This window comes from Panthera tigris, chromosome B4 (assembly GCF_018350195.1).
Source record: "Panthera tigris isolate Pti1 chromosome B4, P.tigris_Pti1_mat1.1, whole genome shotgun sequence".
NCBI classification, from domain to species: domain Eukaryota; kingdom Metazoa; phylum Chordata; class Mammalia; order Carnivora; family Felidae; genus Panthera; species Panthera tigris.
Window position 1 is genome coordinate 95,457,115 of NC_056666.1, and position 25,620 is coordinate 95,482,734.

Below are 25,620 nucleotides of genomic sequence, written 5' to 3' on the forward strand. Positions count from 1 at the left end.
TTTATTTAAAATTATTTTTTTTAATTAATTAATTTATTTTCAATATATGAAATTTATTGTCAAATTGGTTTCCATACAACACCCAGTGCTCATCCCAAAAGGTGCCCTCCTCAATACCCATCACCCACCCTCCCCTCCCTCCCACCCCCCATCAACCCTCAGTTTGTTCTCAGTTTTTAACAGTCTCTTATGCTTTGGCTCTCTCCCACTCTAACCTCTTTTTTTTTTTTTCCTTCCCCTCCCCCATGGGTTTCTGTTAAGTTTCTCAGGATCCACATAAGAGTGAAACCATATGGTATCTGTCTTTCTCTGTATGGCTTATTTCACTTAGCATCACACTCTCCAGTTCCATCCACGTTGCTACAAAAGGCCATATTTCATTCTTTCTCATTGCCACGTAGTATTCCATTGTGTATATAAACCACAATTTCTTTATCCATTCATCAGTTGATGGACATTTAGGCTCTTTCCATAATTTGGCTATTGTTGAGAGTGCCGCTATAAACATTGGGGTACAAGTGCCCCTATGCATCAGTACTCCTGTATCCCTTGGGTAAATTCCTAGCAGTGCTATTGCTGAGTCATAGGGTAGGTCTATTTTTAATTTTCTGAGGAACCTCCACACTGCTTTCCAGAGTGGCTGCACCAATTTGCATTCCCACCAACAGTGCAAGAGGGTTCCCGTTTCTCCACATCCTCTCCAGCATCTATAGTCTCCTGATTTGTTCATTTTGGCCACTCTGACTGGCGTGAGGTGATATCTGAGTGTGGTTTTGATTTGTATTTCCCTGATAAGGAGCGACGTTGAGCATCTTTTCATGTGCCTTTTGGCCATCCGGATGTCTTCTTTAGAGAAGTGTCTATTCATGTTTTCTGCCCATTTCTTCACTGGGTTATTTTTAATGTTTATTTTAGAGAGAGACAGAGACAGAATGCGAGTGGGTTGGGCAGAGAGAGAGGGAGGCACAGAATCCAAAGCAGGCTCCAGGCTCTGAGCTGTTAGCACAGGGCCTGACGCGGGCCTCAAACTCACGAGCTGTGAGATCATGACCTGAGCCGAAGTCGGATGCTCAACTGACTGAGCCACCCAGGCGCCCCCATAAATACCTAATTTATTTAAAAAGGAAACTTTATAAGCAATGATATCCACAAATTCAAAGTTCTTGATGATATGTTAGTCACATATTTTTAAAAATTATATAAAAATAAGATATATAACTATTCAAAAAAGGACCAATCCTCTGTGCACCCCCACATAGGTCCTACATGTGGGATACACCGGTTTCATTGCATAGAAAAGAAGAAGAAGAAGAAAATAGACTTAAGTCTTTGATATTCTCTAGGGAAAAATCCAAAGGAAAAGCTTTTGGAATGAACATATTATTGTTAGAATTATGGGTCTGAGGAGGCCTGAGAACAGGAATATTTTCATGTAGATACCAGAAATCCCAGGATGAACTTGTTTTATAAGCTTAATTGGTTCTTGCCTTTTAAAACCATTCTAGCCATTCTGAGACGCTCTCCTAATGAGGTGAGGTTTTCAGAATGGGAGGCTTTACAAAGCTGGTGTCAGAGATAAGAGTAGTTCTCCCGTTGTAAATTTCCTGGGCCTTCATGAAAAGCAAGCATTAGGTAGTGCTTAAACTGAGAACACTGATGACCCACGGCCTAATTGAGTTAGCAGGATAGGGCAGTTTCATAGATTGCATTGTATTCCACTTATTTTGTTTCCTCTTACCATAGACCAATAGACATGTAGAGCTTTAGTGTATCTCTTCAAATTACAGAAATTAATATGATTGTTTTCATAATATCGTAGAAAACAGCAATGTGGAATGAAGGAGTTAGGTGGTATTGATGATAGAAAGCTGTAGTGTGAACTGATTCCACAAGGCTAGCGAAGGGGGTGAATTTACCGTGCGTTAACTGAACACATACAGGCAGAATGGATCCCCACCTGGGGGCGTGTGTCTTTTAGAAACATACCAGGTAATACGTGGTAAGCATCACTTGTCCTGTGAATCTGAGCTTTCTTATCCTAATTTAGCTTCTGAATTTAAATCTTTCAAAATTTTTTCACTTTTTTCCCCCATTTTAATAAATGCCTTGTTCCCCTGGAAACCATCATTTGGGAGTATATTTTAGTAATCAGAAACCACAAACATGATAGCTATTAACCGTATACGTCATTCAGTTGTCAAGAGTTTTAAGACCTTGATTACTTTGTTTCTAGAACCTCCTTATAAATAATAGGACACCCTGCTTGGGCCCTCAAACCTTGTCAAGTTAATACTTAGTTGGTTCTTTCTGTTGCCATTTTAGAAAGATCAGGCTTCACGGTGAGGCCGGTGGCTGGATACCTGAGTCCGCGAGACTTTCTGGCAGGACTGGCCTACAGAGTGTTCCATTGCACTCAGTACGTCCGGCATGGCTCGGACCCCCTCTACACCCCGGAACCGTGAGTACCCACATTGGATGCCTAGGCTGGATGAAGACCACTGTCAAGTTGTCAGTGCTCACTGTACTTGGAAGTGACTTAGGCCCTCTTTGATCTCCGAAGTAATCGTGTCGGTCTAGCCAGCGAGCCAAGTGCTTGTTCAAAGAACCAAATTCCTCAGCTGGGTATGTGGGATCTCCGTATCCTCACTTAGGTTTGTCTCTTTAAGGTTATCCCAACACTGAGGCTTTGGCTTTGGCCCAGCTGTTGGTGATATTGCTCCTTAAAACATGTGTAATTTTTATAAAGCCACGGTCCCTATAGACCATTAGGATGATGTTGCATTTAAAGGAGCAGGGCTCAAAATGCCAATAATAAGGATAATCCCAACACGCCAGGTGCTACTCTCATCAACTCATTTACTCTTCACAGCAATCCCATGATGTAGATGATTATCTCCATTTTTACTGAGGGGAAGATGCAGGCACAAAGGGATAAGTCAGCGTTAACACAGCTGGGACTCACGTGTCTCTTCCCATGAGGAGGCTCTTCCATGTTAAGGAAATTCATGCACATACACCATGACAATTCTCATGACTGATTCCTTCTCCTTCAGTGTTTCACATCACCCCCAAAACTCAGACCTTTTTACTATGCTCTTCCTGCTGTCTTAGTTTCTTGAACACTCCTCCAGTCCTACCTACCACCTCTAGATTTATATGGGGTTAATGATTCTTCTTTGACTCTGTCAGCTTTCTTTGAGAGAATCCACCTTTGGGGCTTTTATTCTCTCTCAGACAATGGGTGGCCAAGGGTTGGGTAAGCTGTGAACTCTCATGTGTTCATAATTTGGCCTTATCACACATGGATTGTAGTCTCCCAGTGTGAAACACTGGCCTGTTTTCTTTTTTTTTCTTTAATTTTTAAGTGTTTATTTATTTTTAAGAGAGAGAGACAGAGACAGAATGCGAGCACAGCACGGGCAGAGAGAAAGGGAGACACAGAATCTGAAGCAGGCTCCAGACTAAGCTGTCAACACAGAGCCCGATGTGGGGCTTGGACCCATGAGCTGTGAGATCATGACCTGAGCTGAAGTCGAAAGCTTATCCAACTGAGCCATCCAGGTGCCCCCAACAGTGGCACATTTTCTTTCTTTCTTTCTTTCTTTCTTTTTTTTAATTTTATTATTTATTTTTAAAAATTTATATCCAAATTAGTTAGCATATAGTGAAACAATGATTTCAGGAGTACATTCCTTAATGCCCCTTACTCATTTAGCCCATCCCCCCTCCCACAACCCCTCAGCAACCCTCAGTTTGTTCTCCATATTTATGAATCTCTTCTGTTTTGTCCCCCTCCCTGTTTTTATATTATTTTTGTTTCCCTTCCCTTATGTTCATCTGTTTTTTCTCTTAAAGCCCTCATTTGAGTGAAATCATATGATTTTTGTCTTTCTCTAATTTCACGTAGCATAATACCCTCCAGTTCCATCCATGTAGTTGCAAATGGCAAGATTTCATTCTTTTTGATTGCTGAGTAATACTCCATTGTATATATATACCACATCTTCTTTATCCACTCATCCATCGATGGACATTTGGGCTCTTTCCATAATTTTGCTATTGTTGATAGTGCTGCTATAAACATGGGGGTGCATGTGTCTCTTCGAAACAGCACACCTGTATCCCGTGGATAAATTCCTAGTAGTGCAATTGCTGGGTTGTAGGGTAGTTTTATTTTTATTTTTTTGAGGAACCTCCATACTGTTTCCAGAGTGGCTGCACCAGCTTGCATTGCCACCAACAATGCAAAAGAGATCCTCTTTCTCCACATCCTCACCAAATCTGTTGTTGCCTGAGTTGTTAATGTTAGCCATTCTGACTGGTGTGAGGTGGTATCTCATTGTGGTTTTGATTTGTATTTCCCTGATGATGAGGGATGTTGAACATTTTTTCATGTGTTGATTGGCCATCTGGATGTCTTCCTTGGAGAAGTATCTGTTCATGTCTTTTGCCCATTTCCTCACTGGATTATTTGTTTTTTGGGTGTTGAGTTTGATAAGTTCTTTGAAGATTTTGGATACTAACCCTGTATCTGATATGTCATTTGCAAATATCTTCTCCCATTCTGTCAGTTGCCTTTTAGTTTTGCTGATTGCTACCTTCGCCGTGCAGAAGCTTTTTATTTTGATGAGGTCCTAGTAGTTCATTTTTGCTTTTGTTTCCCTTGCCTCCGGAGACGTGTTGAGTAAGAAGTTGCTGCGGCCAAGATCAAAGAGGTTTTTGCCAACTTTCTCCTCGAGGATTTTGATGGCTTCCTGTCTTACATTGAGGTCTTTCATCCATTTTGAGTTTATTTTTGTGTATGGTGTAAGAAAGTGGTCCAGGTTCATTCTTCTGCATGTTGCTGTCCAGTTTTCCCAGCACCGCTTGCTGAAGAGACTGTCTTTATTCCATTGGATATTCTTTCCTGCTTCGTCAAAGACTAGTTGGCCATACGTTTGTGGGTCCATTTCTGGGTTCTCTATTCTGTTCCATTGATCTGAATGTCTGTTCTTGTGCCAGTACCATACTGTCTTGATGATTACAGCTTTGTAGTATAGCTTAAAGTCCTGGATTATGATGCCTCCTGCTTTGGTTTTCTTTTTCAAGATTGCTTTGGCTATTTGGGGTCTTTTCTGATTCCATAAAAATTTTAGGATTATTTGTTCTAGCTCTGTGAAGAATGCTGGTTAGATTTATTCCTAGGTATTTTATGGTTTTTGGTGCAACTGTAAATGGGATCGATTCCTTGATTTCTCTTTCTCTTGCTTCATTGTAGGTGTATAGGAATGCAACCGATTTCTGTGCGTTGATTTTATATCCTGCAACTTTGTTGAATTCATGAATCAGTTCTAGTAGTTTTTTGGTGGAATCTTTAGGGTTTTCCATATAGAGTATCATGTCATCTGCGAAGAGTGAAAATTTGACCTCCTCCTGGTCAATTTGGATGCCTTTTATTTCTTTGTGTTGTCTGATTGCAGAGGCCAAGACTTCCAATATTACGTTGAATAACAGCGGTGAGAGTGGATATCTCTGTATTCTTCCTGACCTTAAGAAGAAAGCTCTCGGTTTTTCCCCATTGAGGATGACATTAGTGTTGGGTCATTCATTTATGGCTTTTATGATCTCGAGGTATGATCCTTGTGTCCCTACTCTCTTGAGGGTTTTTTAAAATGTTTTTATTTATTTTTAAGACAGAGACAGAGCATGAGCAGGGGCATAGAGACTGGGGAGACACAGAATCTGAAGCCAGCTCCAGGCTCTGGGCTGTCAGCACAGAGCCTGACATGGGGCTCGAACTCACGGAGTGTGAGATCATGACCTGAGCTGAATTTGGATGCTCAACCGACTGAGCCACCCAGGTGCCCTTTCTTGAGGGTTTTTATAAAGAAAGGATGCTGTATTTTGTCAAATGTTTTCTCTGCATCTATTGAGAGGATCATATGGTTCTTGTCCTTTCTTTTATTGATGTGATGAATCACATTAATTGTTTTGCAGATGTTGAACCAGCCCTGTATCCCAGGTATAAATCCCACTTGGTCGTGGTGAATAATTTTTTTAATGTATCCATGTTCATCAGGGCAATTAGTCTATAGTTCTCCTTTTTAGTGGGGTCTCTGTCTGGTTTTGGAATCAAGGTAATGCTGGTTTCATAGAATGAGTTTAGAAGTTTTTCCATTTCTATTTTTTGAAGCTTGAAGTCTGGGATTGTGATGCCTCCTGCTTTGGTTTTCTTTTTCAAGATTGCTTTGGCTATTTGGGGTCTTTTCTGGTTCCATACAAATTTTAGGATTATTTGTTCTAGCTCTGTGAAGAATGCTGGTGTTACTTTGATAGGTATTGCATTGAATATGTAGATTGCTTTGGGTAGTATTGACATTTTAACAATATTTGTTCTTCCTATCCAGGAGCATGGAATCTTTTTCCATTTTTTGTGTCTTCTTCAATTTCTTTCATAAGCTTTCTATAGGTTTCAGTGTATAGGTTTTTCACCTCTTTGGTTAGATTTATTCCTAGGTATTTTATGGTTTTTGGTGCAATTATAAATGGGATCAATTCCTTGATTTCTCTTTCTGTCGCTTCATTGTTGGTGTATAGGAATGCAACCGATTTCTGTGCATTGATTTTATATCCTGCAACTTTGCTGAATTCATGAATCAATTCTAGCAGTTTTTTGGTGGAATCTTTAGGGTTTTCCATATACAGTAACATGTCATCTGAGAAGAGTGAAAGTTTGACCTCCTCCTGGCCTATTTGTATGCCTTTTATTTCTTTGTGTTGTCTGATTGCAGAGGCTAAGACTTCCAATACTATGTTGAATAACAGCGGTGAAAGTGGACATCCCTGTCTTGTTCCTGACCATAGGGGGAAAGCTCTCAGTTTTTCCCCATTGAGGATGATATTAGCATTGGGTTGTTCATATATGGCTTTTATGATCTCTAGGTATGCTCCTTCTATCCCTACTTTCTTGAGGGTTTTTATCAAGAAAGGATGTTGTATTTTGTCAAATGCTTTCTCTGCATCTGTTGAGAGGATCATGTGGTTCTTGTCCTTTCTTTTATTGATGTGATGAGTCATGTTAATTGTTTTGTGGATATTGAACCAGCCCTGCATCCCAGGTATAAATCCTGCTTGGTCATGGTGAATAATTTTTTTTAATGTATTGTTGGAGCCAGTTGGTTAATATCTTGTTGAGGATTTTTGCATCCATGTTCATCAGGGAAATTGGTCTATAGTTCTCCTTTTTAGTGGGGTGTCCGTCTGGTTTTGGAATCGAGGTAATGCTGGCTTCATAGAATGAGTTTGGAAGTTTTCCTTCCATTTCTATTTTTTGGAACAGCTTCAAGAGAATGGTGTTAACTCTTCCTTAAATGTTTGGTAGAACTCACCTGGAAAGCCATTTGGCCCTGGACTCTTGTTTTTTAGGAGATATTTGATTACTAATTAGATTTCCTTACTGGTTATGGGTGGTTCATGTTTTCTGTTTCTTCCTGTTTCAGTTTTGGTAGTGTATATGTTTCTAGGAATTTGTCCATTTCTTCCAGATTACCCATTTTTTTGGCATATAGTTGCTCATAATACTCTCTTATTATTGTTTTTGTTTCTGTTGTGTTGATTGTGATCTCTCCTCTTTCATTTTTTATTTTATTTATTTGGGTCCTTTCCTTTTTATTTTTGATCAAACTGGCTACAGATTTATCAATTTTGTTAATTCTTTTAAAGAACCAGCTTCTGGTTTCATTGATCTGTTCTACTGTTTTTTTTTTTTTTCTTTTGGTTTCGATAGCATTAATTTCTGCTCTACTCTTTATTATTTCCTGTCTTCTGCTGTTTTTAGGTTTTTTTTTTTTCAACGTTTTTTTTTTTTTTTATTTATTTTTGGGACAGAGAGAGACAGAGCATGAACGGGGGAGGGGCAGAGAGAGAGGGAGACACAGAATCGGAAACAGGCTCCACGCTCTGAGCCATCAGCCCAGAGCCTGACGCGGGGCTCGAACTCACGGACCGCGAGATCGTGACCTGGCTGAAGTCGGACGCTTAACCGACTGCGCCACCCAGGCACCCCCTGTTTTTAGGTTTTATTTGCTGTTCTTTTGCCAGCTCCTTAAGGCATAAGGTTAGGTTGTGTATCTGAGGTCTTTCTTCCTTCTTTAGGAAGACCTGGATTGCTATATACTTTCCTCTTATGACCGCCTTTGCTGCATCCCAGAGGTTTTGGGTTGTGGTGTTATCATTTTCATTGACTTCCATATACTTTTTAATATCCTCTCTAACTGCTTGGTTAGCCCATTCATTCTTTAGTAGGATGTTCTTCAGTCTCCAAGTATTTGTTACCCTTCCAAATTTTTTCTTGTGGTTGATTTTGAGTTTCATAGCGTTGTGGTCTGAAAATATGCACGGTATGATCTCGATCTTTTTGTACTTACTTAGGGCTGATTTGTGTCCCAGTATATGGTCTGTTCTGGAGAACGTTCCATGTGCACTGGAGAAGATTGTATATTCTGCTGCTTAAGGATGAAATGTTCTGAATATATCTGTTAAGGCCATCTGATCCAGTGTGTCATTCAAAGCCATTGTTTCCTTGTTGATTTTTTGATTAGATGATCTGTCCATTGCTATGAGTGGGGTGTTGAAGTCTCCTATTATTGTGGTATTAATATTGATGAGTTTCTTTATGTTTGTGATTAATTGATTTATATATTTAGGTGCTCTCACATTTGGCGCATAGATGTTTACAATTGTTAGGTCTTCTTGGTGGATAGACCCCTTGATTATGATATAATGCCCTTCTGTATCTCTTGATACAGTCTTTATTTTAAAGTCTAGATTGTCTGATATAAGTATGGCTACTCCGGCTTTCTTTTGTTGACCATTAGCATGATAGATGGTTCTCCATCCCCTTATTTTCAATCCGAAGGTGTCTTTAGGTCTCAAGTGGGTCTCTTGTAAACAGCATGTAGATGGGTCTTGTTTTCTTATCCATTCTGTTACCCTATGTCTTTTGATTGGAGCATTGAGTCCATTGACGTTTACAGTGAGTACTGAAAGATATGAATTTATTGCCATTATGATGCTTGTAGAGTTGGAGTTTCTGATGGTGTTCTTTGGTCCTTTCTAATCTTTTGTTGCTTTTGGTATATATATATATTTTCATCTTTTCTCCTCTCAGAGAGTCCCCCTTAAAATTTCTTGCGGGGCTGGTTTAATGGTTACAAACTCCTTTAATTTTTGTTTGGGAATCTTTTTATCTCTCCTTTATTTTGAATGACAGCCTTGCTGGATAAGGAATTCTTGGTTGCATATTTTTCTGATTCAGCACACTGAATATATCCCGCCATTTCTTTCTGGCCTGCCAAGTTTCTGTGGATAGGTCTGCTGCAAACCTATCTGTCTTCCCTTCTGAGTTAAGGACTGTTTTTCCCTTGCTGCTTTCATGATTCTCTCCTTGCTGAGTATTTTGTGGATTTGACTATGATATGCCTTGTTGATGGTTGGTTTTTGTTGAATCTAATGGGGGTCCTCTGTGCTTCCTGGATTTTGATGTCTGTGTCTTTCCCCAGGTTAGGAAAGTTTTCTGCTATGTGATTTGCTCACATAACCCTTCTACCCCTATTTCTCTCTCTTCCTCTTCTGGGACCCCTATGATTCTTATGTTGTTCCTTTTTAATGAGTCACTGATTTCTCTAATTCTTAAATTGTGCTCTTTTGCCTTAATCTCCCTCTTGTGGTGCTTCATTATTCTCCATAAGATTGTCCTCTATATCGCTGATTCTTTGTTCTACCTTGTCCATCTTTGCAGCCGCAGCATCCATCCGTGATTGCAGCTCAGTTATAGCATTTTTAATTTCATTCTGGCTATTTTTTACTTCTTTTATCTCTGCAGAAAGGAATTCTAATCTATTTTCCACTCCAGCTAGTATTCTTATTATTGTGATTCTAAATTCTGGTTCAGACATCTTGCTTGTATCTGTGTTGGTTAAATCCCTGGCTGTCGTTTCTTCGTGCTCTTTCTTTTGAGGTGAATTCCTTCATTTTGTCATTTTGAAGGGAGAAAAGGAATTAATGAGATAGAAAATTTGAAATTAAAAAGTTGAAATTTAAAAAATATTAAAATTAAAAATTAAAAACATACACACACACACAAATTGAATAGATGATGCTAGATCCTAGCTGTGTTTTGGTCTGGGTGTTGAAAGTGGTTTGACAAATTAGAGAAAAAGAAAAGGGGGAGGAGAAAAAAAAGGAAATCATTTGAGAATTTGAAAAAATGAATACACTGAAGTAGACTAAAATGAGATGATGAGGGTAAAATAGAATTTAAGAAAATATACACAAAAGTAAAGAATATAGTAGAAAAAAATTAAAAAAATATTTTTAATAAAAATTAAAAATAAATATGAATTTTTTTCATTTTCTGTATTTAAGAAAAAAGAAACAAAAAACATAAATGAGATTAAAAAAAGAAGAGAAAAAAGAAATCGTTTGAAAATTTCAAAGAGTGAACACACTGTAGTAGACTAAAATAAAATGATGGAAGTAAAATAGAATTTGAAAAAATTTACATAAAAGCAAAAAATATAGTAAGTAAAATTAAAAATTAAATTAAAAATTAAATATTTTTAATAGAAATTGAAAGTAAAAACGAAGTTTTTCTCTTTCTGCATTCAAGAAAAAGAAAAGAAATGAAAAAGAAAAAAGAAAAAGAAAAAAAGGAAATTGTTTGAAAATTTGAAAAGGTGAGTACACTGAAGTAGACTAAAATAAAATGATGGAAGTAAAGTAGAATTTGAAAAAAAATTATACAAAAGTAAAATATATAGTAATAAAAATTAAAGAAAGATATTTTTAATAAAAATTGAAAATAAAAATGAATTTTTTCTCTTTCTGTATTCAAGAAAAAGAAAAGAATTGTAAAAGAGAAAAAGAAAAATGAAAATTGAGCCTGCTAGCAGATTAAAGTAGGACTGAAACTGCTTCATTTTCCCCTAGAAGCAGTCTATGTAGCTCTTTATACTCCATAAATTAAGCTGGCGGTGAGTCTTGTGTTCTCGAAGAGTGAAGTTGGCCCAGTTGGGCGGGGCTCAGTGTAACAGCTCCGCTCTCCACTAGATGGCGCTGCTAGCCTACTGGGGTGGATTGTTGCAGAGCTCCTAGGTGCGCATGCACATGCGTGGGAGTGATAAAAATGGCGGCGCCCGGCTACCCAGTCTGTTCTCCCCATCAGCAATTGCACACCCATCCTCTGTCTTCAGCTCTCGTCCACTCCCTGCTTTTTTACTCTCCGTGACCAGGCCCCAGGCAGTACCTCTCTCCCAAGTTTTGTCTCAGATGCGGCTGTTTATCCTGGCCCCTTACTTCCGAAGGACTGCGGCTTTGACCCGTTCCGCCCCTCTGCGGGAGGGTCTCACTGAGCAATGGCTGAATGAGCAATGGCCGAATGTCGGCTGCACCCATGAATGTCCGCTGGGCCCTGCTGCTGCCGGTGCCCCAAGACTGTGGCCAGGTGCCAGCCCGCCTCAGAAAAAGGTCGTGAGATAGTGTTGCAGCAGCGTTTCAGGGATTATGGAAAATCACAACACACATCTGGCACCAGGCTTCACCCTTAATGACCTTGTTCTAGCAACAGCTAATGTGGCTGTTCTCTGGGGTCTGCTGGGACCAGGTGGCTTCAACAGTCTCTACCAAATGTCCTTCCAGCAGTGGAACTGCTTTTCCCCTTGTGGCCCGAGAACCTCCTGGACTCCACTCTGTTCCTGAGGATTCGCCCTTCCCACCAGAGCACCGCCAGGTATCGAGCTGCAGAGTTGCAGCCTTTGCACTCCCCTTGTTTACAGTCTTGATGGAATTTAAACCCTCTCCTTTCTCCTTTCTCCCTTTTTAGTTTAGTCCCTGAGGCTGTTTCCAATTTTCCACTTTCTCTCCAGCTGCTTTTGGGAAGGGGTGCTTTTCCCTTATTCTCTCCCCTCCCCAGTCATCGTCCTCTCTCCGACCACAAAAGCACCTCCCTTCCTGTGCCTCTCGCTCCCCAAGTTCACTTCTCTGTGCCGCGTACCTGCTGAATTCTGTGGTTCAGGTTGTGCAGATTGTTGTGTTAATCCTCCAGTCAGTTTTCTAGGTGTGCAGAATGGTTTAGTGTTGGTCTTACTGTATTTCATGGATGCGAAACACAAAAAGCTTCCATGCTGTTCTGCCATCTTGGCTCCTACTGGCACGGTTTCTTAAACTTACTGAATTTTCCACTGCCTTCAAAGAAGACACAAATCTCATCTCTGGGAAACATTCTCTTGCCATCCCCGTGCACAATCGCTTTTTCCTCAGCAAATGTTATTTGCTTTCCTTATCATCCACTTATTACATGTATTTAACCATGCTACTGAAATTGTAAACTACTTGAATATTTCTTTCTATTCTTTAAAAAAAAAAAACCACTTATTGGGAGATTACTATGTGCTTAGATTGTCTAGGAACAATGTCCCTGTCTAAAGACAATGTCCCTGTTCTCTTGGATGAATGAGTGGAGGTAGAGGACAATGGTCAGCATACAAACACCTAGGTAATATGATATTGGGTGTAAGTGCTGTGGTGTGCTAAAAGTGCTTTAAAGACAAATAAAACAGGGTGAGAAGATGAATAGTAGTGGATGTTGCTCTTTTGGGTTGAGTCATCAGGAAAGCCTCTTGGGAAGTGACATTCAAACAGAGACCTGAATGCAAATATTTCCTTTTTTTTTTTTTTTAAAGTTTATTTATTAGGAATTTTCTTCTTAACATTTATTTATTTTTGAGAGAGAGGAAGAAAGAAAGCATGCAGGAGGAGCAGAGAGAGGGAGACAGGCATCGAAGCGGGCTTGCTATGAGCATAGAGTCCTATGTGGGGCTTGAACTCATAAACTGAGATTATGACCTGAGCTGAAGTCAAGAATCTGCAGTTTAACAGTCTGAGCCACCCAGGCACTCCTAGGTTTGTTTATTTATTTTGAGGGAGAGAGAGAGCGCATGAGCATGAGTGTGTACGAGTGGGGGAGGGGCAGAGAGAGGGAGAGACAGAAACCCAGGCAGACTCTGTGGGGAGCCTCCTGATGTGGGGCTCAAACCCATAAACTGTGAGATCATGACCTGAGCTGAGATCAAGAGTCAGACACTTAACTGACTGAGCCACCAGGCGCCCCCTCCTTTTCTTCTTTCCAAATATTTCCTGGTAGAATATTCCAGGTAGAGAGAAAAGAGCAAGAGCCAAAGAGCCCAAGACTGGGAGTTGTCACTGGGTCTCTGCCCCCTTGGGCTCCATTTGAATAAGCACCGACCCCTAATCTTACTCTCATTTGTTACCCATTGTTCTTCAGGACACTGGGGTTATCACTTTGCTTGTGATGCTGTTTTACTAGAATAATATTGTGATTAATGGGCTCCCATTGATCTTCACTGTGGAGCAGAGTCCTTGAAGGTTGAAGCAGTTGACTAGCTGGTGGTGGTGGTGGACGTAGGCAGGGATTTGAGCTGAGCCTCTGAAGTTCCCCTCCTCCTCTTCAGCAGGCAGGCGGCTCACTGACCAGGTAGGTCCCAGCAGGGTCACTACATTGCTTTTTAAGCTCCTTTCAGCTTCCCTGAAAGTGTTTTCAGGGTTAACAAAGGTTACTACTTATAGGACTCAAGACATTTGGAAAAGAAATGCTTCTTGTAGTGGAGTGAGTACTCAAAGGAGCATTGTCAGAGTTAGAAAGGCAATCTCTAAATCTAGCCCAGAGGGTTTACAAATGGCCCTGTTTACAAATAGCAGGCACTTTGTTAGTTCCTTTTGAATAACTGGCCCTCGTGAGACCTGTGATAGCGTGCCAATAGGTATGCAGAGAGAGAGGGCAAAGAAATGAGATTTTAGCCACAGAGATCTATAAAATTTTGGGATAATGTGTTACATTTTTACCAAAGTACTTTCAGCCAATTCATTCGGCAAACATTTATGTGCAATGCTAGCAGGGAGGTGCAGTGGATTCAAAGATGAATAAAATATAGCAGCTGTTTCTTAAAGCAGCTCACATTCTGGCAGGGGAGATAGAAACATAAATAATTATGCAAGTGTGGTTAGGGCTATAATGAGGGTGTGTATAAAGCAGTCCTGAAAGGCTTTTCAGAGAGGGTGTAAACTGAGTGAGGGTCTAGAAGGGTGGATAAGAATTTATGTTTTTGTACAAGGCAGGGTGGGGAGGGAGGGGAAAGCTTTCAAGTCAAGCAGACAGCAAGTGCAAAGTTGTGGAAGCTCACAAGAGGCATAAGTGAGCAAGGCTTGTTACACCAGAGTGGCCAGAACATAGGGTATGTATTAGGGATGGATTTTTTTTTGTTTTTCAGTTTGCAGTGTAAATGATCATTTGTCAAACTTGGACAATTCTGTAGGCAACAGGGAGTTATCCAAGGTTCTTGAGCATGATCAGATCATTGTATTTGAGAAAGATGATGGGGACTGGGGGATGGGGAGGTGTAAAGAATGAACAAGTTGGAAAACCAGCAGGAGCTCACATTCCAGTGAAGGAATATAGTTTATAAGTTCTTGACCTAGAAAAGGTCAGTGGGATAGGACAAGAGGTCACCTATTTGAAAAGTATCATCACAATGGAATTAACAATATTTGGTGACCATGAGGGTGAGGAGAAGGTCCTCAAGATAATACTAAGGTTTTTAGACTGGGAAGCTGAATGGATAGTTTTTTTCTAAAAATGGCTGAGAATATTAGAGCAGGATCAGGCTTGGAAGGAAAGGGCAAGGAAGGGGCAAGGAAGGAGGGAGAGAAGAGGAGAATTTGGGATTGGGGCATGTTGTCTTTGAGGTGCCCAGGGGTGGACATCCTGGAGAAGCCCCTGGTAGTTGGAAGTAAGTGTTGGGAGTTCAGAAGTGAATTTAAAGCTCCCACTATAGATGTGAGTGTTTTCTTCTTCTATGACTCCCATGACCATATAGACAAGAGGATGCTTAAGTCAGAGGATAGAAACCTGGGACTTGTTAACTTGGGTGTTTTACAGAATCTTTTTTTGGGGGGAGTGGATTTTCTATCATTCATTGTTTTTTAAATTATTATTTTGTGAGTACGTAATACATGTACATAATTCAGAATTCAAAGCACACTGTGGACTTAAAAAAAGGGGCAGTGGTGACACTGCCTGAGTGGTTCAGTCAGTTAGGCATCCACTCTTGATTTGGGCTCAGGTCATGATCTTATAGTTCCTGAGTTCAAGCCCTATATGGGACTCTGTGCTGACAGTGTGGAAACTGCTTGGGATTCTCTCTTTCCCTCTCACTCTGCCCCTCCCCTGCTCATGCTCACTGTTTCTCTCTCAAAATAAATAAATAAACTTAAAAAAAAAAGCACACTGTAAACAGTGACTTCCTTTCCCTCCTTTGCTCCCTTGACACTCCCTTCACCTCCCCAGGAGACCACTGGTGCCAGTTTCCACTGCACCCTTCCAGAAGTAAACTGTGCAGACACAATTCTCTGTAAAGATCCCTTTAATTTGTATTGCAAACTCCCAAGTCCCTTCACAGCTGCAGCCTTGAATGGATGGGGCACCACACGGGGAGTGTCGGTTCCTGCCCAAGCACTTTTCCAGGCATTGTCTTTGTAATGAAATCCCATTTCCTCAATTGAAAACCAACAGAGGGCAGATTCTCCAATTTGTGAAGTTCAACTTGGCCCCTGTGTTTGGTGCCTGTACACTCGGCTTCCAAATAACCGCCTTCAATTGCCGAAATGTTGTATTGGAGGCAGCGCTAATGAGACAAAGGTGAGCCCTGAAGACGCAGGTAGAAATGAGAGTGAAAGCTGAAAAAGACATTATCTGAAAAAAGGATTTTATTTTCCCTTTCAGTCTGGGTAGAATGCATTTTGATATCCTAGCTCTCAACAAATATTGGGTTTTAAACATGTCTTTGGTCTTTTTCAGCATTTTACATTCTAAAGGCTCTGTGTTCTCTAAACTTGGCCAGATAGTGAGACTTTAATTTAAAAAGTGATGGCAGATTGGATTGGTTCCTTGGGGAGAGTTTTCTGGCCTGGAGGACAGCAGTGAACGTTCTGGAGAATCAGTGACTCCTGGTTTTCTTGGTTGGGAGGACTGACTTGCTTTTCCCTATGTTTCTACCTATACTGAAAGGTTACTGGTTTTGCTAGAAGTGGAGAGATCTCCTTCTCCCCTCATGCAGCACTCGGGGCACGGATTCTGCACATCACCATTGTGTGGCTACATGCTTTGATCGGCTATGATCACACGCCACTTTGTCACTGATTGAGTATTGAAGTTTATAAATGATTTCCTTTAAATAAATCAATTGGGTCAAATTCAAGGTTATTCCAACAGCAGCGTCCTTCTCACTCAGTGGAAGGAGAGGGAAAGATGCAGAGATCCAGGGTGCATGGGTATGTGAGCATCACCCAGCATGTGAATTGTGGCACAGTCATTTGAGAAGGCCCACCATCTCCAGGTCTCCTCTCTGCCTCTCGGGAAATCCACTGTGGCTGTGTCATAGTGCACCCTCTGGCCACCTCATCTTTTAGAACAGGGTTTCTCATCCTCAGCACTGTTACAATTCTTCGTTGTGGAGGGCTGTCTTGTGCCTTGCACGATGTTTAGTAGCATCCCTGGCCTCTATCCACTAGATGTCAAGAGCACCCTTCCACTGAGGCCAGAGGTGACAACCACACATGTCTGCAGATACTGCCAGTTGTCCCCTGAGGGGGGCAACATTGCCCCCAGTGAGAACCACTGTTCTGGAAGAAATCTGTCATGATGACATTGTTGCTCTGTCTGCCAGTTATTGCTCTCTTTTCTTTGAGAAGCAGTCTGTAGACTTTGTTTCCTTTCTGAAACATAAATGCTGTATAGCATTCCCTTGTTTAACCTCTGTTGTTCTGTGTTGTGTGTAGAGAGAAAAGTCTGATCTCATTAAACTATAACTTCAGCTTCTCTTTCTGCCTCCTCCAAAACCGTATGCTCCGGTCACACTGCACTTCTCACCATACCTGTGATCCTGCTGGTTCATGCCCCTGCCCCTTTGCACAGGTGGTTCATTCTACCTGCAATGGCTCTGGTAAAATCCTTTTAATTCTCTAGATGAAAGCTCAGTCACAACCTTCTCTGTGAAGTTTCTTCTCGTTGGAGCTGGATGATCCTGTAACACTTTGTGTCACTTCGATTTTAGCACTGACAACACTGAGTGGTAATTAATTGTGCATGTGTCAGTCTCCTTCATAAGATTGCAATGAACTCAAAGCCGGTTGGCACAGGCAGTGTGGAAGCAAGGAGGTCAGACTGAGGGAGCAGTGGATCCCCAAACCTGGCATATAAGGTGAAAACTGAGTCCTGTGTGGGCTGAAGCCATGGACAGTACTGCTATCAGGAGGTGCCAGGTTCGAGATACACTCAGAGTCCCAGACCCAGTCAGAGATCCGTGGAGTGAGGGAGCACAGGGGAGTGAATGCTGCGGATTTATTTGAAGCCCTGGGCATGCACGGTGTGTTGGTGAGGCCTCTGTCGGAAAGGCTGCAGCCCTGTATTGGGGGGTGTCCTCCCCTCTTCCCAGTGGCTTTACTCTGATTTCAGGGACATGTCTGGACACCCTTTGACGAATTTTTACACATTCACTGTCTTCAGGCAAAATCCTGAACCTTTACTGGTGCAGTTATAGGCAGCAACTGAAGCTGTGAGGATAGGTCACTTGGCTCTCTTCAGTCACACCCAGTAAGGGGCAACCTATCCTGCTCATCTATTTTGTGTTTGGGATAAGGATCGTTTCAGAATAAAAAAGTGGTTATTCACTGTGAAGCTGGAGAAGAAGGGCAAAAGGAAATGTGCAAGTTGTCCCCACCTCCCCCTTATTACAATGAGGGAAAAAGAGCAAGAGAGGGAAGGAGGGAAAGAAACAGAGAGAGGAAAAGAGGGAAACAGTCTGCACTTTACATGGTGCTAAAAAGGTATATATTTCTGCCTTTGTGTAACTAACCCTAAATATTGTCCCACTTAAAAGGCAGGAAAGCTCATTGTCCTAACTTTAAAAATAATGTCATTCCAGGGTGCCTGGATGGCTCGGATCATGATCTCTCAGTTCGTGGGTTCGAGCCCTGCATTGGGCTCTGTGCTGATAACTTGGAGTCTGGAACCTGCTTCAGATTCTGTGTCTCCCTCTCTCTCTGCCCCTCATCCATTCATGCTCTGTCTCTCTCTCTCTCTCTTTCTCAAAAAAAAAAAAAAAAACATTAAAAAAAATAATGTCATCCTGTGACATGTTCTAAGTTATATTTGAACTAATATTTAAAATACTACATTAAGAAGAAGTTCTAGGAGATTGGCAACTCCTGCCAAGCACTAGTGCAGGTCCCCAAGGGACTGCCACGTAGGGGGATGTGTCATTCATGTCTGACATGAATGACATGTCTCTCCTCCCCCAGGGAGAAGAGTGGATCAGGGAGGAATCAGCATCTCTGGGTTTGTCTCTAGAAGCTTCTTGCTGGAGTGGCTGTGATTCAGTTGAGGAGTCTCAGGCATACTGGGAGGAGAAGCAAATTGTAGGCAGGGACCTTTCCCTCACTCCCTGGTTTGGTCTCTGACATCAGGCTTCTGGTTCTTACGAGGTGCTTTGGATTTTCAGATGCAGTATGTATTCCACTCTCCCTAGCTCTGCTTTAGTTCCTTTGATTTCTCCTCCCTGGGCATGTCCTTCCAGGGGATCTGCGGTCTCTTGCTCATAGTTTCTACAGACTCCTTGAATGTGTTTTGTGCAAGGTGGTTGTTGAACATCTGCTAACCAAATTTGCATGTGCACATGTACTTGTGTATATGATTTTCAATTACATCTGGAGTCCTGATGCCCAGTGGTATTTTAGAAATGCAGAGCTCTATTTTTTTAAATTTATTTATTTTGAGAGAGTGAGTGGGCATGTGTGCATGAGTGGGGAGGGGCAGAGAGAGAGAGGGTGAGAGAGAATCCCAGACTCTTCACTGTCAGCATGGAGCCTGATGTGGGGCTCCATCGTGAACCATCAGATCATGACCTGAGCAGAAGTCAAGAGTTGGACGTTTAACTGACTGAACCACCCAGGCACCCCAGAGCTCTTTTTTTTTTTTAATTTTTATTTTTTAACATTTATTTATTTTTGAGACAGAGAGAGACAGAGCATGAACAGGGGAGGGGCAGAGAGAGAGGGAGACACAGAATCTGAAACAGGCTCCAGGTTCTGAGTTGTCAGCACAGAGCCCGACGCGGGGCTCGAACTCACGGACCGTGAGATCATGCCCTGAGCTGAAGTCGGATGCTTAACCGACCAAGCCACCCAGGCGCCCCAGAGAGCTCTTTTTTTTAATTTTTAATTTTTAATTTTAGCAAGAGCATGAGTGGAGGAGAGGGGTAGATGGGGGGGGGGAGAGAGAGAGAGAGAGAGAGAGAGAGAGATTGAGAGATTGATTTTTTTTTTTTAATTTTTTTTTCAACGTTTTTTATTTATTTTTGGGACAGAGAGAGACAGAGCATGAACGGGGGAGGGGCAGAGAGAGAGGGAGACACAGAATTGGAAACAGGCTCCAGGCTCCGAGCCATCAGCCCAGAGCCTGATGCGGGGCTCGAACTCACGGACCGCGAGATCGTGACCTGGCTGAAGTCAGACGCTTAACCGACTGCGCCACCCAGGCGCCCCGAGAGATTGATTCTTTAAAAAAAAAAATTTTAACGTTTATTTATTTTTGAGACAGAGAGAGACAGAGCATGAACAGGGGAGGGTCAGAGATGGGAGACACAGAATCTGAAACAGGCTCCAGGCTCTGAGCTGTCAGCACAGAGCCCGACGTGGGGCTCGACCTCACGGACTGAGAGATCATGACCTGAGCCGAAGTTGGCCGCCCAACCGACTGAGCCACCCAGGCGCCCCGAGAGATTGATTCTTAAGCAGGGCATGGAGCCCGATGCAGGGCTTGATCTTACGGCCCTGGGATCATGACCTGAGCTGAATCAAGAGTCAGAAGGTCAACCAACGGAGCCACCCAGGCTCCTCAGAAATGCAGAGCTCTTTAATAAGAAATATAGTTCGGGATGCCTGGGGCTTAAGCATCCGACTTCAGCTCAGGTCATGATCTTGAGGTTCGTGAGTTCCAGCCCAGTGTCGGGCTCTGTGCTGACAGTTCAGAGCCTGGAGCCTGCTTTGGATTCTTTGTTTCCCTCTCTCTCTGCCCTTCTCTGCTCGTGCTGTCTCTCTCAAAAATAAATAAATATTAAAAAAATATATATATAGCTCAAGAAAACCATATTCTCCTGGGGCCAAATTTCATGCTTTCCTTCAGAAGCTGTGTGGATTGACTGAAATCTCAGAAGTGAAGAAGGATGGGGCAAGAAAACCCTATTTTCTAAGGCTACGTGCACACACACACACACACACTCACTCATTCACTCACTCCTGTATAGTCTGGTCTAGTTCTCCTCAACATAGGCCAAACCCACCCCAATCTAGATTTCTGAACAGAGGTGGCCGAGGCCTCATGGTACTGTACTGGATGCCCTTTGAAACTTAAAACATTGCCAGGGCAGTGTTGAAATACACATCCATAGCACATGCCCTCTACCCCTTGTCTGTTTCTTAGGGAGGAGCAACCAGGAATTTTAAATATAAATGTACATTCTCTGACATCAATTTTTTGAGGTCAAGCCAGTACAATATCTGTCTTTCCAGAAGAACTATTACCAAAGTAATAATGCAATTTTGTATCAGAAATGCCTTTTAAAAATGTTTTAGTGAAAACATTTAAAATATTCATTCTATTTTATTTTCAGATGTTGGGCTTAACATACTAGCAACAAAAATATACTTGGCACAGCATAGTATAAGCTTATTCAGTGAGGGAGTTCCTGACTCAGAGCTGCGCTGGGATGATTGATTATTTGGCACGTACTGATGTGGGTGTATCTTCTTCTGCTCTCTCCTGGTAGGCCACTTTTCAAATCACAGGGCGAACTTCCACCATTAGGAAATAATTCATGACACCACTGACAAATATTGCGATGTCTATTGCTATAATACAACTAAATGCATTCGCATTGAGGAAATTCTCTCTTGTCACAGTTGAACATTTTAGGGGCAATTAATGTTATCTTTAAATATAACTGTTTTAAAGTTTTAAAAAGGCTTTGCAGTCAGGTGATTTTTCTTATAATTACTGCTGTGTTTCAATTTTATAAGAAAAATAAAAGTGAATTATTTCTGACAGTATTTTTCATCTGTTTCTAAGTAAAGTGAATGAGTTTTATGCTTAGCCTTTGCTTATTAGAACAACAGAACCCTCTCTAAAACTGGCAGAAGATGCCATTTATTTTCTTTCCTTGTGGCTCAGACATTAATCCTCATTTGTTAAGTGATAGCATCAGTAGGTAAAGATGTAGGTTTTCACATTTATAAGAAAGGTTGGCTGCTCCTCTCCTGATCTAACAGATGCCTCTCACTAGGTCTGTAATGAGAGGAAAATAGGATCTTTCCCTTCTCAATTTTCCCTCCTTGCTGCCATCTGAGAGATTCTGGGCATGTGAACTTGTCTGACTTAAGCCCTGACTGTTGTGGGTGTTTTTTAATATCGGGACTTGCTGAAGGCGAGTCCGGGCAAGGTCTTACCGCAGAGCTGGGAAGATAAGCCAGAACTTTATAGAGTTTAACCTTCATTCCTATGAACTCTCTTTAGCTTAAACCTGCTCTTTCCCATAGGAGCCTGGAGCGCAGAGCCAAGCTTCCTGCCTAGCCAACTGGCTTTCTCCACAGTGCTATTATCATTGTTGCTGTTCAGGATTACACAGAAGCATTCTGTGTTCTCAGGAAATGGCACGTTCTCAGAAAGCCAATCCCATCTGGCCTCCTTTTCTTGCATTTGAACCCAGAGGCTCGTTCTCAGAAAGCCAATCCCATCTGGCCTCCTTTTCTTGCATTTGAACCCAGAGCTCGCACCCTCAGCAAAGCAGCCATCTTCGCTTCAGGACAAGTTTGGTTTGGGGTATTCCCAGGGCTAGTTAAGACATTAGAGGCCCCAAGACCTGAAAATATTGTCATTGTCTGTCTGTAGTAACAGGTAATTTCAACAACAACATCTGTAGTAGCAGAAGCAATAATATTTTTTACTATTAACAAGTATATATTTATTGACTATTATGTACGAGGCACGATTTTAAGTATTGTATGTGGATGAACTCATTTAATGCAACAACCTTCTGAGTTGTTACTGTTATTATTCTGAGTTTCCAAATGAGGAAACTGAGGCACAGAAAGGTTAGGTAACTTGCTCAAGGTCACATAGCTGGTAAGTGGGTAGTCAGGATTTGAACTCAAGTAGACTTATAGCGTCAGCTTCTGTGAGATCAGCCAGTATTCTACGTTAAACAGCACCATTAAACAGGGAAACTCAAAACTTCTGCGTATGACATTGAATAGCTTCTTTCTTGGTTTTCTAATCACCAATTTTTTTTTTTTTAACATTTATTCATTTCTGAGACAGAGAGAGACAGAGCATGAACGGGGGAGGGCCAGAGAGAGAGGGAGACACAGAATCTGAAACAGGCTCCAGGCTCTGAGCAGTCAGCACAGAACCCGACGCGGGGCTCGAACTCACATACCGCGAGATCGTGACCTGAGCCGAAGTCGGACGCTTAACCGACTGAGCCACCCAGGCGCCCCATCTAATCACCAATTTTATAGGACGTAGTTGAGAGTAACAATCTTACTTTAATTTGGTGCCAGAACCTTAACTGCTGTATGTGCCTTTTGGATGATCTGGAGCTATGCAGGTCCTCTCTAGTCTTTGGTGGGTTGGGCTACCAGTTTTTGTTAGAATCCCACCCTCTCCTTTGATCTTCACAGGGCCAGAGCCTGCCCTATTTATCAGGAGGAGACGTTTCCTCTTTCACCAGGAAGGGGGAGGGGAAGGGGACAGTGCTTCACTAAGGTGTGGAAATGCAGCTAGAAGGCTGCTGTGTTTGTCTCCTCAGGTGGAAGGACCTAGGGGCTGTAGCACCTGAAATCCTGGCCCCACTATCAGCTCTCCACATGACTGTAGGCAGCCACTTAACCTCTCTGTGTGAGGGATAATGAAATAATGCTTTGATCTTTGCAGAGAAGAAAAGCTTTATATAAATAGGTCCACTCTGTCTTGGTACCTCTTAAATTCCTGGGGAGGCTGACAGGTCTCCTAAAATTCCAGCTTAGTTACAAGGCCACGTATGTTCCTTAAGCCTGGACTCCCAAGTTTTCAATCATAAAATTGGGTCTAGTTTTGTGAGGTGCCTAAAAGCAAAAATACCCCTAAGACTTTTTATAGAGCCTTTTGTCTCAAGTGCCCCAAGCACTCTAACAATAGATATTCCATGAAAAATAAAAAGTCCTATACATTATTTAAAGCCTGTGCATTTTGAAACCAAACTGTACCTGAGTGTCTGCTGGAGCTCTGTTTCTGTTCTTGTAGGCTGTTATCCGTAGTGACTTGGGGTAAAGCCTTCAAATATATATAAATATATATTAGTGGATTCAAAGCAGGATTCTTTCCTACCCACCTCCAAGGTTTGCCTAACGCCACACCTGAGCCACAGTTCATGTTCCCTCAGTGCCATGTAGTCAAGGAGAAACTCATTTATGCATCTTCAGGTGTGGAAGACTGAGATGGCCTGGGAGAATTTTTTTTTTTAGGAATATTTGCATTTTTAAATTGCAAGTTCAGAAGAAGAAATTCAAAGTGATTGAAATTATTAGGCAGGGAAGACGTAACCACTGGTCATACCTCTTCACTGCTGTGCAGAGAGTTACATCTTATTGACCTGTACAGAAGCCACCACCAAAGAGAAGGAAAAAGGGATCTACATTTCCCACACATGTTCTATTGGGTGGACATGATTCCACTCATTTTTATGAGGGAGGCAGGGCTGTCATCATTTTACAGATGGCAAATCCAAAGTTCAAAGAAGTCAGGTCGTTTCCCTGTGGCTCTACAACTAGGAAATAGCAAAACCAAGACCTAGTTCAATGTCCTTATGCTACACTGGAAATTAGGAAAACTGTACTTGTGAGCCACTTGGATTTACCTCTTTATGGAGCCGGAGAGCCCCATCATCACCACTCCATTCAGTTGAGTTGAAATAGCACTTATCAAGTATCTATTATGTGCCAGGTGACCCAAGACGAACATGGCATGACATCTGTCTTGGAGAGGATTACCAGATCTTGTTTAAGTGATAAAATATCTTCTGAAAGGGCAAACTTGCTGAGGTACAGTAGATGTAGGTGTAAGTATAATTTAATGTAATATGATTAATGATACATAACTTGTTGGGAAATAATGTTTTCAATGGGTTATCTTAATCCTTGTTCAAGAACTCCATGAGATAGGGACCCATATAATCTCCATTCTAAAAGATGAGCAAACAGTCCATCTGTGCTGTCCAATGTGGTAGAGACATGGCTATTTAAATTTATTAATTAAAATTAAATAACTATAAATTTAGTTCCTCAGTAGTGCTAGCCACATTTCAAGTAGCTACCATACTGGACCATGCAGATAAAGAATATTTCCAGCACTGCAGAAAGTCCTATTGCACAGAACTGCTCTAAGTCATTTGCCTATGCAGGAATGTGGGAAATGGACTTGGGTCTGACTTCAGAGTATATACTTTCAACCATTATGTTATACTGTGTCCTTAATATTTAGTGAAATTTGGGGAGGGGGCAGAGAAAGAATTCAAAATTCCTTATTTTTTCAAGGAATAAGAAATATCTGAGATGATGGGGGAACTAAAGACATATCAATAGTTTCCCTTGCAACCCTTTTATGGTACGTGTGAGAGCTGCAAACTGTGTCTCTCACTGGATCAGGAAAGTTAGTACTTGCTGTTTGCCCTTTTATGGAACCATAAGGTGGCTTTCTAAGAGTTATTCTAGGATTATGTCTTATTTACTTTTAAGCCTCACTTCCGAGCATAGTACTTGGTACATAACAGGCATACAATAAATGCTTCTTGAACAAAATTTCAAAAAAGATAACTATAATATCTTCTGTCGGTCTCAAAAGAATTGTAGTGAAGAAGAGTAACATTGGTGGCCTTTCTGATGATTCCTAGGGGGAAAAAAGTAAAGATTTCCTCTAGAGCAATATCCAAGTGCTCAGCTTCACAGAAAGAGGGCCACGTATCTATTTATCTATACTGCAATAGGGATAGAAGAGGGAGTGATCATAAGGGCTGCCTAAAATTTTATCTGGGCCAGATTTTACAGTATTCTATTTTAAATCTAAACCAAAGGAATTCCGTATTTGGCTCCAAGGAGATCACTGAAGGAAAATTGCCTCGATACCAAATGAAGTCCTGTTATCATCTCCTCGGTGCAGTAAAAACAAACCAAGTCACCCCCTTTTCAATGTGTCCCGGGGTGTTATCCCAGATTACTTGCACTCACCCACCAAATGTTGTGTGAAAGCTGAAAAAGATACCCAATTTTGCCTCCCAGCTCATCCTCCCGCACCATTTCACCAGTGCAAACTCCTCACCCCTCCCACTCATCTTGCTTTCCTTCCCTTCATGATTTAGCTAAAGCGTTGGCTTCTGTGTCATTTAGAACAAACAAAAACTATAGAAATATGGTTTAAAAGAC

At 41.6% G+C, this 25,620-nt stretch overlaps 1 protein-coding gene across 2 annotated transcripts in view; it reads left to right on the plus strand.

Annotated features, from left to right (window-relative positions):
- The window catches only part of TPH2 (tryptophan hydroxylase 2), a 105,507-nt gene that overhangs the window by 35,920 nt on the left and 43,967 nt on the right, over positions 1 to 25,620 (plus strand). For both annotated transcript variants that reach the window (XM_015537566.2, XM_007082253.3), the window contains exon 7: positions 2,323 to 2,458. In XM_015537566.2, coding sequence (XP_015393052.1) covers positions 2,323 to 2,458 — 136 coding nt within the window. The remainder of the gene's footprint in view (positions 1 to 2,322; positions 2,459 to 25,620) is intronic.